Source organism: Bos grunniens, chromosome 9 (genome assembly GCF_055505025.1).
Source record: "Bos grunniens cultivar Pamir isolate PY7600 chromosome 9, Bosgru_T2T1.0, whole genome shotgun sequence".
NCBI classification, from domain to species: Eukaryota; Metazoa; Chordata; class Mammalia; order Artiodactyla; family Bovidae; genus Bos; species Bos grunniens.
The window spans coordinates 41790687-41804022 of record NC_141173.1 but is presented as its reverse complement, the minus strand read 5'-3'; the positions used below and the strand labels follow the sequence as shown (position 1 = coordinate 41804022).

The 13336-nt window shown below is 42.0% G+C and overlaps 1 protein-coding gene across 5 annotated transcripts in view; it reads left to right on the top strand.

The window, feature by feature from the left end:
* LOC147365857 (coiled-coil domain-containing protein 162-like) overlaps positions 1-13336 on the top strand; it is a 210639-nt gene that overhangs the window by 104144 nt on the left and 93159 nt on the right. For 4 of the 5 annotated variants that reach the window (XR_015132916.1, XM_086317383.1, XM_086317382.1 and 1 more), the window contains exon 20: positions 11580-11714. Coding sequence is in view for 4 of the 5 variants with exons in the window: in XM_086317383.1 (XP_086173509.1) it covers positions 11580-11714 (135 nt within the window). In the remaining variant the exon portion in view is untranslated. Of the gene's footprint in view, positions 1-10757; positions 10913-11579; positions 11715-13336 lie in introns of those variants that run through there. The other variant, XM_086317385.1, reaches the window with a different exon arrangement.

Genomic DNA, 13336 nt, shown 5'->3' with positions numbered 1-13336 from the left:
CTATTTGTTGCCTCCAGAGTGTTTTTAATTTCATTTATTGCATTATTCATTGTATATTGACTCTTTTTTATTTCTTCTAGGTCCTTGTTAAACCTTTCTTGCATCTTCTCAATCCTTGTCTCCAAGCTATTTATCTGTGATTCCATTTTAATTTCTAGATTTTGGATCAATTTCACTATCATTATTCGGAATTCTTTATCAGGTAGATTCCCTATCTCTTCCTCTTTTGTTTGGTTTGGTGGGCATTTATCCTGTTCCTTTATCTGCTGGCTATTCCTCTGTCTCTTCATCTTGTTTAAATTGCTGAGTATGGGGTGTCCTTTCTGTATTCTGGCAGTTTGTGGAGTTCTCTTTATTGTGGCTATTCCTCACTGTGTGTGGGTTTGTACAGGTGGCTTGTCAAGGTTTCCTGGTTAGGGAAGCTTGTGTCAGTGTTCTGATGGGTGGAACTGTATTTCTTCTCTTTGTTCAGTCGCGCTGTGGGGAGGGAGGGAGGGATGCTGCAAGCAAATAACACTGGCGTGCGCTCGCAGTGCCTCAGCCACACTGGGTCTGCCCCCGCTCACTGCGCGTGTAGCCTCCCTGCCCACACTGCTCGGGCTCTAGGTTGTTCCGCCGGGAACAGTCCGAGGCTGGCCCTGGGTTGCATGTACCTCCCAGGTCCAAGCCGCTCAGGTTCAGGCACTCGGATAGTCCTCAGAGGCGCAGACTCAGTTGGGCCTGAGTATTGTGCTCTTCCCAGGTCCGAGCAGCACAAGTGATGAGGTGTTTGGCGAGCGCCAATGCTGCGACTTATCGCCTCCCCGCCACTCGGTTATCTGGGCGCAAAACCGGCGCACCTTCTTAGGCAGATGTTAACCGTCCAGACCCCCAAGAAGTTTTAGTTAGCAAAGAAGCCTGCTTACAGTTTTATAGATAATGTCTCTCTGGGGCTGCGATTGCCCCCTTCCGGCTCTGGCTGCCTATCACCGGAGGGGGAAGGTCTGCAGCCGGCTATCTCTATTCAATTCTTTGTTCCGTGCGCGGGCCTGACGGTCTTAGGTTGGGGCTGGCTTTTCGCGTAGTAGATATCCCACAGTCTAGTTTGTTAGCCCAAATTATTTCGCTCAGATAGTGCTCAGGGTATTCAGGCCAGATTCTTACTCTAAGCGATGCAGCCCGCGCTGCGCCTCCCTGCCCGGCCCCCGCTTGTTAATGGCGCCTGCAGGCGTCTGCGCTGCTTCTCCACTGGGGGAGTTACCGTAGGACTCGCAATCTTCGAGTTTTAATTGTTTATTTATTTTTTCTTCCTGTTATGTTGCCCTCTGTGCTTCCAAAGCTCGGCACAGATTCGGCAGTGAGAAGGTTTCCTGGTGTTTGGAAACTTCTCTCTTTTTAAGACTCCCTTCCCGGGACGGAGCTCCGTCCCTCCCTCTTTTGTCTCTTTTTTTGTCTTTTATATTTTTTCCTACCTCCTTTCGAAGAGTTGGATTACTTTTCTGGGTGCCTGATGTCCTCTGCCGGCATTCAGAAGTTGTTTTGTGGAATTTACTCGACGTTTAAATGCTCTTTTGATGAATTTGTGGGGGAGAAAGTGTTCTCCCTGTCCTACTCCTCCGCCATCTTCAGTAATCACTTCCTTATGTGCACTCCACAACTGGACTGCTCAGAGATGTTCACGGAGTTATACAGAGAATAGAAGAAGGAGGAAGGAGGCAGAGGTGGCCAGGAGGATAAAAGGGGGGAATGAAAAGGAGGGAGACAGATCCAGCCAGTAATCAGTTCCCTGAGTGTTCTCCACTGTCTGGAACACACGGAAATTCACAGAGTTGGCTAGAGTAGAGAGGGGTTAGGGAGGAGACACAGGCGACCTGGTGGAGAAAAAGGAGAGTCCAAAGGGAGAGAGATCAGTCAAGCCAGTAATCTCACTCCCTAGTGAAAAATGGGTGCTGAAGATTGGGTTCTTAAAGGTACAAAATTGGTAACAAATACATAAAAGCAAAAATTAAAAATCTAGAGTAGAGTTTGGAATTTCAAAAATATGATGTTAAAGAAAAGAAGAAGGAAAAGAAAGAGAGAAAAAACAAACAAACAGACAAAAACAAAGTCGCAAAAATTATAAAGAAAATATAGGTATAAAATTGATTACAAATACCAAAAAGCAAAAGTTAAAAATCTAGAGTAGAGTTTGGAATTTCAAAAATACAATGTAAAAAAAAAGAAGAAGAAGAAAAATAAAGAGAGAAAAACAAACAAAAAAAAACAAAGTCGCAAAAATTATAAAGAAAATATAGGTACAAAATTGATAACAAATACCAAAAAGCATAAATTAAAAATCTAGAGTTGAGTTTGGAATTTCAGGTATACAATGTTATATAAAAGAAGAAGAGAAAGAAAGAGAGAAAAAAATAGTCACAAAAATTATTAAAAAAAAAATATATATATATAGGTACAAAATTGATAAAAAAATATCAAAAAGCTAAAATTAAAAATCTAGAGTAGAATTTGGAATTTCAAAAATACAATGTTAAAGAAAAGAAGGAAAAAAAAAAACCAAGGTCAAAAAAATTATAAAAATATATATATATATGAAGTTTGCTTTTAAAAAAATAGGGTCTTTTTTTTTGCAAAGTAATAATAGGTTATAAAAGTGAAAATTAAAGGAATAATAGAGGACTTAAAAAAATTTTTTTAATTGAAAAAAAAAGAAAGAATGATCGTAAAAATAGTAAAAATATATCTAGGACTTTCTCTGGTTTTGTTGTCGGTATTGTGGGTTCAGTTCATTTTCGGCTAGTTCCTTGGTCTGACTTATATTTCTCAAGATCTATAGGCCCCTTCCTATGTAGACGGTACTAACCACAGGGTTTTAATCTATTGCCTGTAGCTTCCAAGGAGGTTCCCTTTGTTATAGCTTCTTCTGTTTGCTGGTCTCTTCAGTGTCTGGTTTCCGCCCTGACACAAAAGGGACGGTGGAGGACACTTTTTTTTTTTTTTTTTTTAGGCTCACTTGTTCAGTCACGCTGTGGGGAGGGAGGGACACTGCAAACAAATAACACTGGCGTGTGCGCGCAGTGCCTCAGCCTCACTGGGTCTGCCCCCACTCACCGCACGTGTAGCCTCCCTGCCCACACTGCTCAGTCTCTAGGTTGCTCTCCCGGGAACCATCCGTGGCCAGCTCTGGGCTGCTTGCACCTCCCAGGTCCAAGCCGCTCAGGTTCAGGCACTCGGGTAGTCCTCAGAGGCGCAGACTCAGTTGGGCCTGCATTTTGTGCCCTTCCCAGGTCCGAGCAGCTCAGGTGATGAGGTGTTTGGCGAGTGCGATTGCTGCAACTTATCGCCTCCCCGCCGCTCAGTTATCTAGGTGTACAACCGGCGCACCTTCTCAGGTGGATGTTGACCATCCAGACCCCCAAGAAGTCTTAGTTAGCAAAGAAGCCTGCTTACAGTTTTATAGATAATGTCTCTCTGGGGCTGCCATTGCCCCCTTCCGGCTCTGGCTGCCTGTCACCGGAGCGGGAAGGTCTGCAGCCGGCCATCTCCGTTCAGTCCTTTGTTCAGTGCGCGGGCCTGGCGGCGTCTTAGGTTAGGGATGGCTTTTCGCGTGGTAGATATCCCACAGTCTGGTTTGCTAGCCCAAATTATTTCACTCAGATAGCGCTTGGGGAAATCCCAAGTAAGGCCAGATCCTTACTCTAAGCGATGCAGCCCACGCCGCGCCTCCCTGCCCAGCCCCCACTTGCTAATGGCATGTGCAGGCGTCTGCGCTGCTTCTCCACTGGGGGAGTTACCCTAGGGCTCGTAATCTGCGGGTTTTAATTGTTTATTTATTTTTCCTCCCCGTTATGTTGCCCTCTGTGCTTCCAAGGCTCCACACAGATTCGGCAGTGAGAAGGTTTCCTGGTGTTTGGAAACTTCTCTCTTTTTAAGACTCCCTTCCCGGGACGGAACTCCATCCCTCCCTCTTTTGTCTCTTTTTTTGTCTTTTATATTTTTTCCTACCTCCTTTCGAAGACTTGGGTTGCTTTTCTGGGTGCCTGATGTCTTCTGCCGACATTCAGAAGTTGTTTTGTGGAATTTACTCGGCATTTAAATGTTCTTTTGATAAATTTGTGGGGGAGAAAGTGTTCTCGCCGTCCTACTCTTCCGTCATCTTAGCTTCTCCCCCACAGTTTTATTTTTTATTGATTGATGGATTGTCACACTGCATGGCTTTCAGAATCTTAGTTTCCCCAACCAGGGATTGAACCCAGGCCCTCAGTAGTGAAAGCACTGAGTCCTAACCACTGGACCACCAGAGAATTTCCCATACAGTTTAAATTATTTTTTTAATATGTTCAAATTGAGACTTAGAAATGATAAATATTCAGATTAATCTTTTGTACTGGGACAGAAAATGGGGCAGGTATTGCGCTCAATAGACAAGCAGGAAATTAATAAATCTCTTTATTACTTTGGAAGACTTCAGTTGTCTAGAAATTGCATCCTTGAATAGGCAAGGCCTTTGGTAGATAAGTATATCTACTCTTGGGATGCCAAACCAGGAAAGACAGACTAGAGATGGTCCCCAGACTTGGTCCTTGCTGGAAGTGGTATATTAGAGGCTAGCAAAAATGTCAGAGCAGAGGAGGTGACCAAGGCAGGAGGATGTTAAAGAACAATGTAGTAACTTCACAAATCACCCAAGGCTTGGGTGACTTGAGCAGAGGAGCACTGAAGAGGCAGCTTGGTATACTCTAGAACTGCAGCTTGGAACTAGGAAAACTAAATTTATTCTTGATACTGTTGTCTGACCTTAGAAAATTTCAGTGTTGCTTCAGATCCCTAACTGATAAAATGGACATAATAGTATCTGTGATTCCTAAATCATGGGGATCTTGTACAAATAAAAATGAATTAATATACATGCAAATACTTGAAAAATTTTAAACTTCAATTAGAGTTTATAAGAAATTATCATTATTATCACTGGTCACCAAAATACTTGCAATATATCAGAGACTTCTATTTAGGTCATCTTTGTCATTTCTCTCTTTAGTTTGGCTTAAAACATTTATAATAATGATAATGCAAATGCTATTATTAAAAAAAAGCACTTTTGCATATATTTAACTCAACCCTCTCAACAACCCTATGATACAGTTATGATTTATTAGTTCCTGTTAAGGCGATTTTTCCAGTAGTCATGTATGGATGTGAGAGTTGGACTGTGAAGAAAGCTGAGTGCTGAAGAATTGATGCCTTTGAACTGTGGTGTTGGAGAAGACTCTTGAGAGTCCCTTGGACTGCAAGGATATCCAACCAGTCCATCCTAAAAGAGATCAGTCCTGGGTGTGCATTGGAAGGACTGGTGCTAAAGCTGAAACTCCAATATTTGGCCACTTCATACGAAGAGTTGACTCATTGGAAAAGACCCTGATGCTGGGAGGGATTGGGGGCAGGAAGATAAGGGGATGACAGAGGATGAGATGGCTGGATGGCATCACTGACTCGAAGGACATGAGTTTGAGTAAACTCTGGGAGTTGGTGATGGACAGGGAGGCCTGGCGTGCTGTGATTCATGGGGTCGCAAAGAGTCGGACATAACTGAGCGACTGAACTGAACTGAGGTGCTGTTATTATCCTTACTGCCACTTTACAGATGATGAAACTGAGATACAGTTAATTTGAGTGAATGGCCCTAAATCTCACAGCTTCTAAGTGCCAGAGCTAGAACTCAAGCCTAGGAACTCTGGATCCAGAGTCTGTGCTTCTGACATATTTTTCTTAATATGTTCAAATTTTTTCCTTTATTTTGTATTTTTAAAAGTATTCTGTTTTCTTTCAGCTATTTTCAGCTAAAGTGATGGGTGATCCCTTTCTTGTGGGGGAGACAGGCCTGCTTGCGCTCAAATCTGCAGCAGACCAAGGACAGAACCAAGGCCAAGATTCCCAAATGCTGCTCCTGGAAATGTTTTCCAAACTTTTGGAACTCTTGACCCTCCGGCATAGGCTGATAGAGATGAGTCTGGAGACTGTACACTTGGCACGGTCAGTAGGGGGACTCACGATCCACATGGAGGGTAATAGACTCTGGGTCTTCATACCACAAGCCTTGCCGCATCTGTGCTCCCAGAGTAGCCAGAGTGAGCTTTCTAAATGACTGAAATGATGACCTCCCTTCCACCTTCCCTCCCTCCCTGTTTCTCTTTTCAGGTCTCCCACAGGCCTCTCTCACTACTCAGCTAGTTTTGGTTCTCCTCTAAGCACCTGGGCTTTTTCTCCATTCAGCCATTGCCTTTTAATTAGATGCCTAATGTTGGTTTATTAGTTTTCCTGCTAATGTAAGCTCCCTAAATGTAAAGGCTCTGTCCGTGTTGTTTTCCATAGTATCCTATTGGGTATGAAGACTGACCCTCATCAAGCACCTAATGATACTGAGTGCTCAAATATAATTAAGTTGAATAACAGAGAAGAACCAGTGGAGGGCCTTCAGAAAGGAAAGAATGAGTCAGTGATAGCATCCAGGTCTGGTGGAAGTATGAAATGTTCAACAGGCAGGGGGAGAGAATACTTGGTGAGTTCTGTTTTTGCTTTGCGCATGAGAGGATGGTAAGACATTTAAATGAACATTTCCCTAAACGGGAGAAATATGGAACTTGAGGATTTGTTGCAAACATATATGAGTTTCGTGTTCTGCCCCATGAGAGTCCCTGAAGACACAGAGAGTCCAGTTATCCACCATAAACCATGATCTAGGGCCTACTGTGTCCAGGGTCTGTACTGGGAACTTTCCATGTATTAGTTCATTTAATTCTCAGAATATTCTTATGTATAATAGATTAATGATGTCCTTATGATATGATATTATGATATAATAGCTTGCAAACATTTTACAACCAAGAAAGTAGAGGCTCAGAAAAGTAATTTTCCTAAGATCACATAACCAGAAAGTAGTAGAAGCAGAAATCAAACTATGGGCCAAGATAATATTAACCACTATGATACTATCTCCTCATAATTTCTGATCCTTGTTCTCAGGGAGTTCACAGTCTAAAAGTTACCCCTAATAAAGTTTAATATGATATTCTAGTCATATGAACAAAATACTATGGGAGCACAGGAAGTGGAGTATTTCATTCTTTCTAAGTGAATCAGAGAAAGCTCTACAGAAGAAGGCCTAGGGATGATTGTGTACCTCCACAATTCAAATGTTCAAGCCCTAAGCCCTAGTACCTCAGAATGTGACCTTATTTGGAGATAGTCTTTACAGAGAAAATGAAGTTATTAGAGTGGGCTCCTATGTAATATATCTGGTGTCCTTCTAAGAAGAGCTGGTTTGGACACAGATGTATCCAGAAGGAAAACTATGTGAAGCCATAAGGATGTGATGTTCATCTGTAAGATGAGAGAACCTAGAAAATATCCTTCATTCAGAACCCTCAGAAGGAACCAGCCCTGCAACACTTTGATCTTGGACTTCTGTCCTCCAGAACTGAGACAGATTTCTGTTGTTTAAGCACCACCACCCCCAGTTCTTGGTACTGTTTCACAGCAGCCTAGCAAACTAATGTAGGTGTCATTTGAACTCAGCCTTAATGTACCAACTTCTCAAGATGAAGAAATGTGTTAAAATGGGGATAAGAGAAGAAAGGAAGGAATTCTAAACACAGAAGGCTGAAATGCCACAGCGACATCTGAATGGAGCCTGGCTGCAAGTCATGGGGGAGTAGAGCTCAGAGTTGAAGGAGGACAGAGATGGGGTCACAGGTTCTTACACAAAAGGGAGATGGTAATGGCCCAGAGTTGAATGACAGACTTCCCAAGGAGGACATGCAGAAGGTGAGAAGAGGACTGGGTTTGGAACTCCAGGAAACACCAGGAATTTGAAAATAAAGAGGAGAAGCCAGAAAGCAGTGGCAGCAGCAGTGGCGGGATGTGGGGATGTGGGCAGTGGTGCTTGCCCCCCACTCTCCGCCCCAGCCAGGGCCCTGGCATGGGATGGGTGCAGCTCTTTGAGGCCCATCATAGCAATGAGCAACTGTGTCATCAACAGCCTGAGGGAGCAGCTGGTGGGGGTCCCCTCCCAAGAAATCTGGGTGACCTGCACAGGGTCCTGAAGAGTCTCCAAAAAGGCCAATGGCATGGCATGGGTGGTGGGGGAAAGAAAGTGAAGTCACTCAGTCATGTCCGACTCTTTGCGACCCCATGGACTATAGCCCTCCAGGCTCCTCTGTCCATGGGATTCTCCAGGCAAGAATACTGGAGTGGGTTGCCATTGGGTGATGGGGGAAGGCTGCTTCAAAAGAAAAAGAAAAAAAAGGAGAAGCCAGTGAAGACAGAGTGGTTATGAGGCAGAAGCATGGAGATCCTGGATTCAGGAGAACAAAATGGTTCAAGGAGCAGACAGGCCAGCCCCGAGGATCTCTGAGAAAAAACGGTCAACTTTCTACTGAGAGCAATACTGGTGACCTCAGGAGCGCTCGGAAGACAGAAGCCAGCTTGCAGGAAATGAGAGTTGGGGAAGTGCCCAAGCATATCTCCTCCTACCTTAACTACTATCTTTAACCATCATAGCTGAGGGCAGACTCAAAACCTTGTGACTCATTCATTTCACACCGGACTTGGCTACTTTTGTTTTGACTTTTGCTTTTGTGCTTATTCAGATGGCTTGGTTTTCCTACCACTTACTTTCCTTTTAGGGAAATTAACAGCAAATGTTCTTGGCTTTTTTTTTTTTTTTTCCACTTTTAGTCTCTATAAGGATTTGGCGTGTGAGATGGGTTTTGAAGAGTTCCATTTGTATCTGAGGCCTGTTCACTTTGAAAAATGGAAGAATCAGATTAGAGAGCTCAAATGGATGGAATCTTAGGCTCAGCAACTGCCCAGGGCAACCATGTTGCTTCCAGATAGAATGGAGTGTGAGGGTTGGTCTGATGGAGCAAGAATCATGGATCCCTGCCCAGATCTCTGCTCTTACTTTCCATGGGACCAGGAAAGAGTCAGTCAAGGTTTTTAGCAACTGCTTGCTCAAAACTCTAATGCAATGTGTATCTAATATGTATGGCAATATTTCTGTCAGGCTCTTTTGTTTGCCAGTATAAGAAGCCAACTCAAACCAGTGAAACCTCTTTTTCATGCCCCATAGGTTTAGCCCATTGCCCCAAAGAAAACACTCTTACTAGTAACAGACCAGAATCTACTCAGTGGGGGAAGGGAATCTTCCCTCCCCCCCATACAAAGTCAGCCTTTGATGCCTACCAGGGATAAACTCATCTCCCTCTTCTTTCCTTGTCTGTCTTCCCCTGAGGGTCTTAGCTCTGTCCTGGAGATTCCTGATATGAGTCCCCCCAAAAGGAAGGCAGAGCTGACTCTAAAGGAGGGAAGGTCACCTTTGCTTTGCTATTGTGTATTACTGCTCAGAGTATAGCAGTATGCTAAAGGAGAGAGCATAGGCTGGAATGAAGGGGTTAGGACCACAGAGTGAATTTCTCAACCTCAGAAATTTGAAATCTGAGGTTGGAAAACTCTCTTTGAGAGGGCTGTTCTTTACATCAGAGGTAGTTTAATAACATCTCCAGTCTCTACCTACCAGATGTCAGCAGTATGCTTTCCCTCATTTGTGATGATCAAAAATGTCTCCAGCCATTGCCACTTGTTCCCTGAAAGCAAAATCCCCCATGCTGTATCCTGTCATATAACCTAAACCAAAAAGGTGATTTATTGTAAAGATACAAAGATATCTCACAGAAGCTGAAGGCAGAAAGTGTGATTGGGCCTCAAACGAGGCTAGGTCTCCAACCTGGAGCCAAGCTGTTCTCTGGATCATCAAGGGCCTCCTGCCAGAGCTGTTATTTTACACTGCTGTGAAAATAGGCCATATTTTTGTTCAGCCAGAATCAACCAATCAACACAAACTGTCTGAATGTTCTGTGGCCTGGCCAAGTGGTGATTGGTCCTCCCACTGATGACCCAGAGATCCTTCAAGATCTGAAGCACTTTCTGAATTACCAGGGGAAGGTTTTTACATCCAAGGAACTTGTATCTTGAATTTGCATTTGTTTTATGTATGTTAATTCCTTCAAGTTATCACTTTGGAGTGCCATTACAACAACATATACCAAACACGAGCATTATTGTTGTTGTTCAGTCAGCATTATTGTTGTTCAGTCGCTAAATCAGATCCAACTTTTTGTGATCTCATGGACTGCAGCACGCCAGGCTTCCCTGTCCTTCACTGTTTCTCAGAGTTTGTTTAAACTCATGTCCATTGAGTCGGTGATGCCATCCAACCATGAGCATAGTGACTTACATTTTGAGAAGCACATTCATGCATATTATCTCCCTTAAGATAGGTGATATTTCCATTTACAGATGAAGGAACCAAGATTCCTAGATATTCAATTACTTGACAAAGTCTTAGAGTTATGAATGAAGGACCATGTCCCAAGGCAGAAACATGGCTGCAAAGACCATTTAGATGATTGTTGGAGCCATGGGAGAGAGTGAGGAAGTGAATAAATGGGGCCAAGTCAGTGAGGGGCCTGTGCAAATGAGGTCAAGAAGGTAAGAGGAAATATGGAAGAGAGCAAAGGAATAGTGATCATGAGAAAAGAATTTCAGAAAGTCTATCTCAGATGGTTACCACAACCAAACTGCAAGAAGATTGAGGCCAGTAAGGACTGAAAAGACCCTGGAGCCCTTCAGCTTTTGGATGGAAATACTAAGTCTTGTGTAAAATCTGTCCTTGCTGTTACTACTGGTATTTCAGAGCCGATCATGTCACTCTGTCCCTTCAGAACAGGCATCTCCTGGCTAACTGTACGGCACATCAAAACAACATCATGTTTCTTCTTGCAGATATTCTCCTGCTACTCTTGTCTTAGCTATTTCCGAAGTGGATGATAACCAAATTGGCAAATTTAGTTTTTATACAAAGGAAGCCATTCTTAAGGTAAATTATTTTTTTTCTAAAAAGGAAACGAAAGTAAAATTAAGCAACTTGTTTGCGTATTCCTTAAAAAGTACAATGTTTAATTCATATTAGTTTGACCCCGTATACAAGAAAAGATTTCACCTTCATAAATAATGATGATGGCTTTCCTTGTCTGACATGTAATACCTCTTGAGATAACCTCTGCTTGGTATTAAAAAGAAACCCATGTTGGGACTTCCCCAGCAGTCCAGAGATATTTTCAAACCTGGTGTTATTTTTCCCTGCCACTCAGATGGACTTCTTTGCTTCTGTGTGTGTATGTGCAGGTTTGTATTTGTGTGTGTATGTTTTAAACATTAATCTAATGTTGGCAGTTTTACAAGAGCCTGCCTTTGAGCGTATGTTTGCTAGTTCATCAGAGCCTATGTATCCTGTATCTGACAACTGGGGAAACCTGATGGTGTCCAGATACAGAGCAATTTGGCCTAGAGCCTGCCCTCACAGGATGAAATACTGCTTAGGGAGAAACCAGCTTTAGGCCTGTCGCTGAGGAGCAAGGGTCTCAGCAAATCCAACAGTTTGATCCATGTATTTACGTGTTGAGTGAGTGGTGATCCCCACCCTCAACTTAATCTCTTTCTGTAAGAGAGAAATTGCTAATTACTTTCACATTTTCTTCCTTTAGCTCTTGTGCCATTCAGGAGTGGAAAATATGCAAGTGACCCTAGCATGCCAGGCTACTCAGAAGAATGCTTTAATGGTGGCTGTCCAGCAGGCATCCTTCTATCACACACCCCGTGGGAGCTGTCCCGCTATCAAGGTCAGCCGTAAGAGAAGCCTGAGGCATTCTCCCTCCATTCCCCTTCCCCTCCCTCACTTTGACACTCCTCCCTACTTTCTTTCTTCCCATCCTTCCATCTCCCTCCTTCCCTTTCTCCCTTTTTGACCATTTCCCCCTATCTTTTTATTTTCTTTCCTTCCCTCTTCCCCTCCCTTTCTCCTTTCCTAATACATAGTAACACATGATCAGATTCTTACTGGGTCTCTTAATTTACAGAGCTTTGCTAATAATTTTAATTTTTCCATTGTGTGTAATGCTGTAATATTGACTAGCTAGAATCAACCAGCAGAAAATAGCCTGTTCCTCCACTCCTACCCTTTGTAGATAAATGATTCCATTGTTTTCTGTTTTATCATTCCTGTATTTCTTATTGCAAAAGTAAGCATACATTTGCCCTTCTTTTTGTCACAAAAGGTAACACAAAATATATTCTCTTGAACTTTTTAGTTGTTATTGAGATATAATTCACATTACATAAAATTCACCCATTTAACATATAATTCGCAGGATCATACCATCATCACCACCATCTAATTCCAGAATATTTCCTCATTCTCAAAAAGAAATCCTAATCCACATCCCCCACTTTCCTCATCTCCTAGCAACGAGTAATCCACTTTCTGTCTCTGTAGACTTCCCTATTCTAGACATTTCATATAAATTGAATCGTACAACATATGGCCTTTTAGGTCAGAATTTTTTCACTTAGGCACAATGTTTTCAAGTTTCATCCATGTCGTAGCATGTACCAGTACTTCATTTTCTTTTTGTTTTATTTTTTACTGATGAATAGTATTCTAGTATATGTATATACCACATTTTATTTATCCATTTATCAATTGACAGACCTTGGGTTGTTTTTACTTTTTGACTATTATAAATAACACTGCCATGAACATTTAAGTATAAGTTTTTCGAAGGACATATGCATGTTTTGAGTTTCCTAACACTTATTATTGTCTTTTTAATTTTAGCCACCCTAATAGGGTAAAATGATTTCTCATTGTGACTTTGATTTGTATTTTTCTAATTACTTATGATGTGACATTGAGCATATTTCCATGTGCTTATTGACTATTTGTATATATATATATATATATATATATATAAAAGAAATGTCTACTCAAATCCTTTGCCCTTTTATAAAGTTGGATTTTTTTGTTACTGAGTTGTAAGAGTTATTTGCATATTCTGAATACAGGTTCCTTATCAAGTATATGATTGGCAAGTAGATTCTTTTATTATGAAGATCATCTTCTTACTTTCTTGATGATGTTCTTTGAAACAGAAGTTTTTCATTTTGATGTGTCTAATTTACCTAGTTTTCTTTTTTAACTTGTTCTTTTGGTGTTATATTAATATTTAAGAAACCATTGTTTAATCCAAAGTCACAAAAATTTACTCCTATGTTTTCTTCTAAAAGTTTTGCAGTTATAGCTCTTACTTTCAGATCTATGATTCATTTATAGTTAATTTTTATATGTAATATGAGATAGGGCATCCAAGTTCATTCTTTTGAGTGTAGTAATCCAGCTGTCCCAGTACCATTTGTTGAAAGGACTCATCTTTCCCCATTGAATTGTCCTGGCGCCCTTAACAGA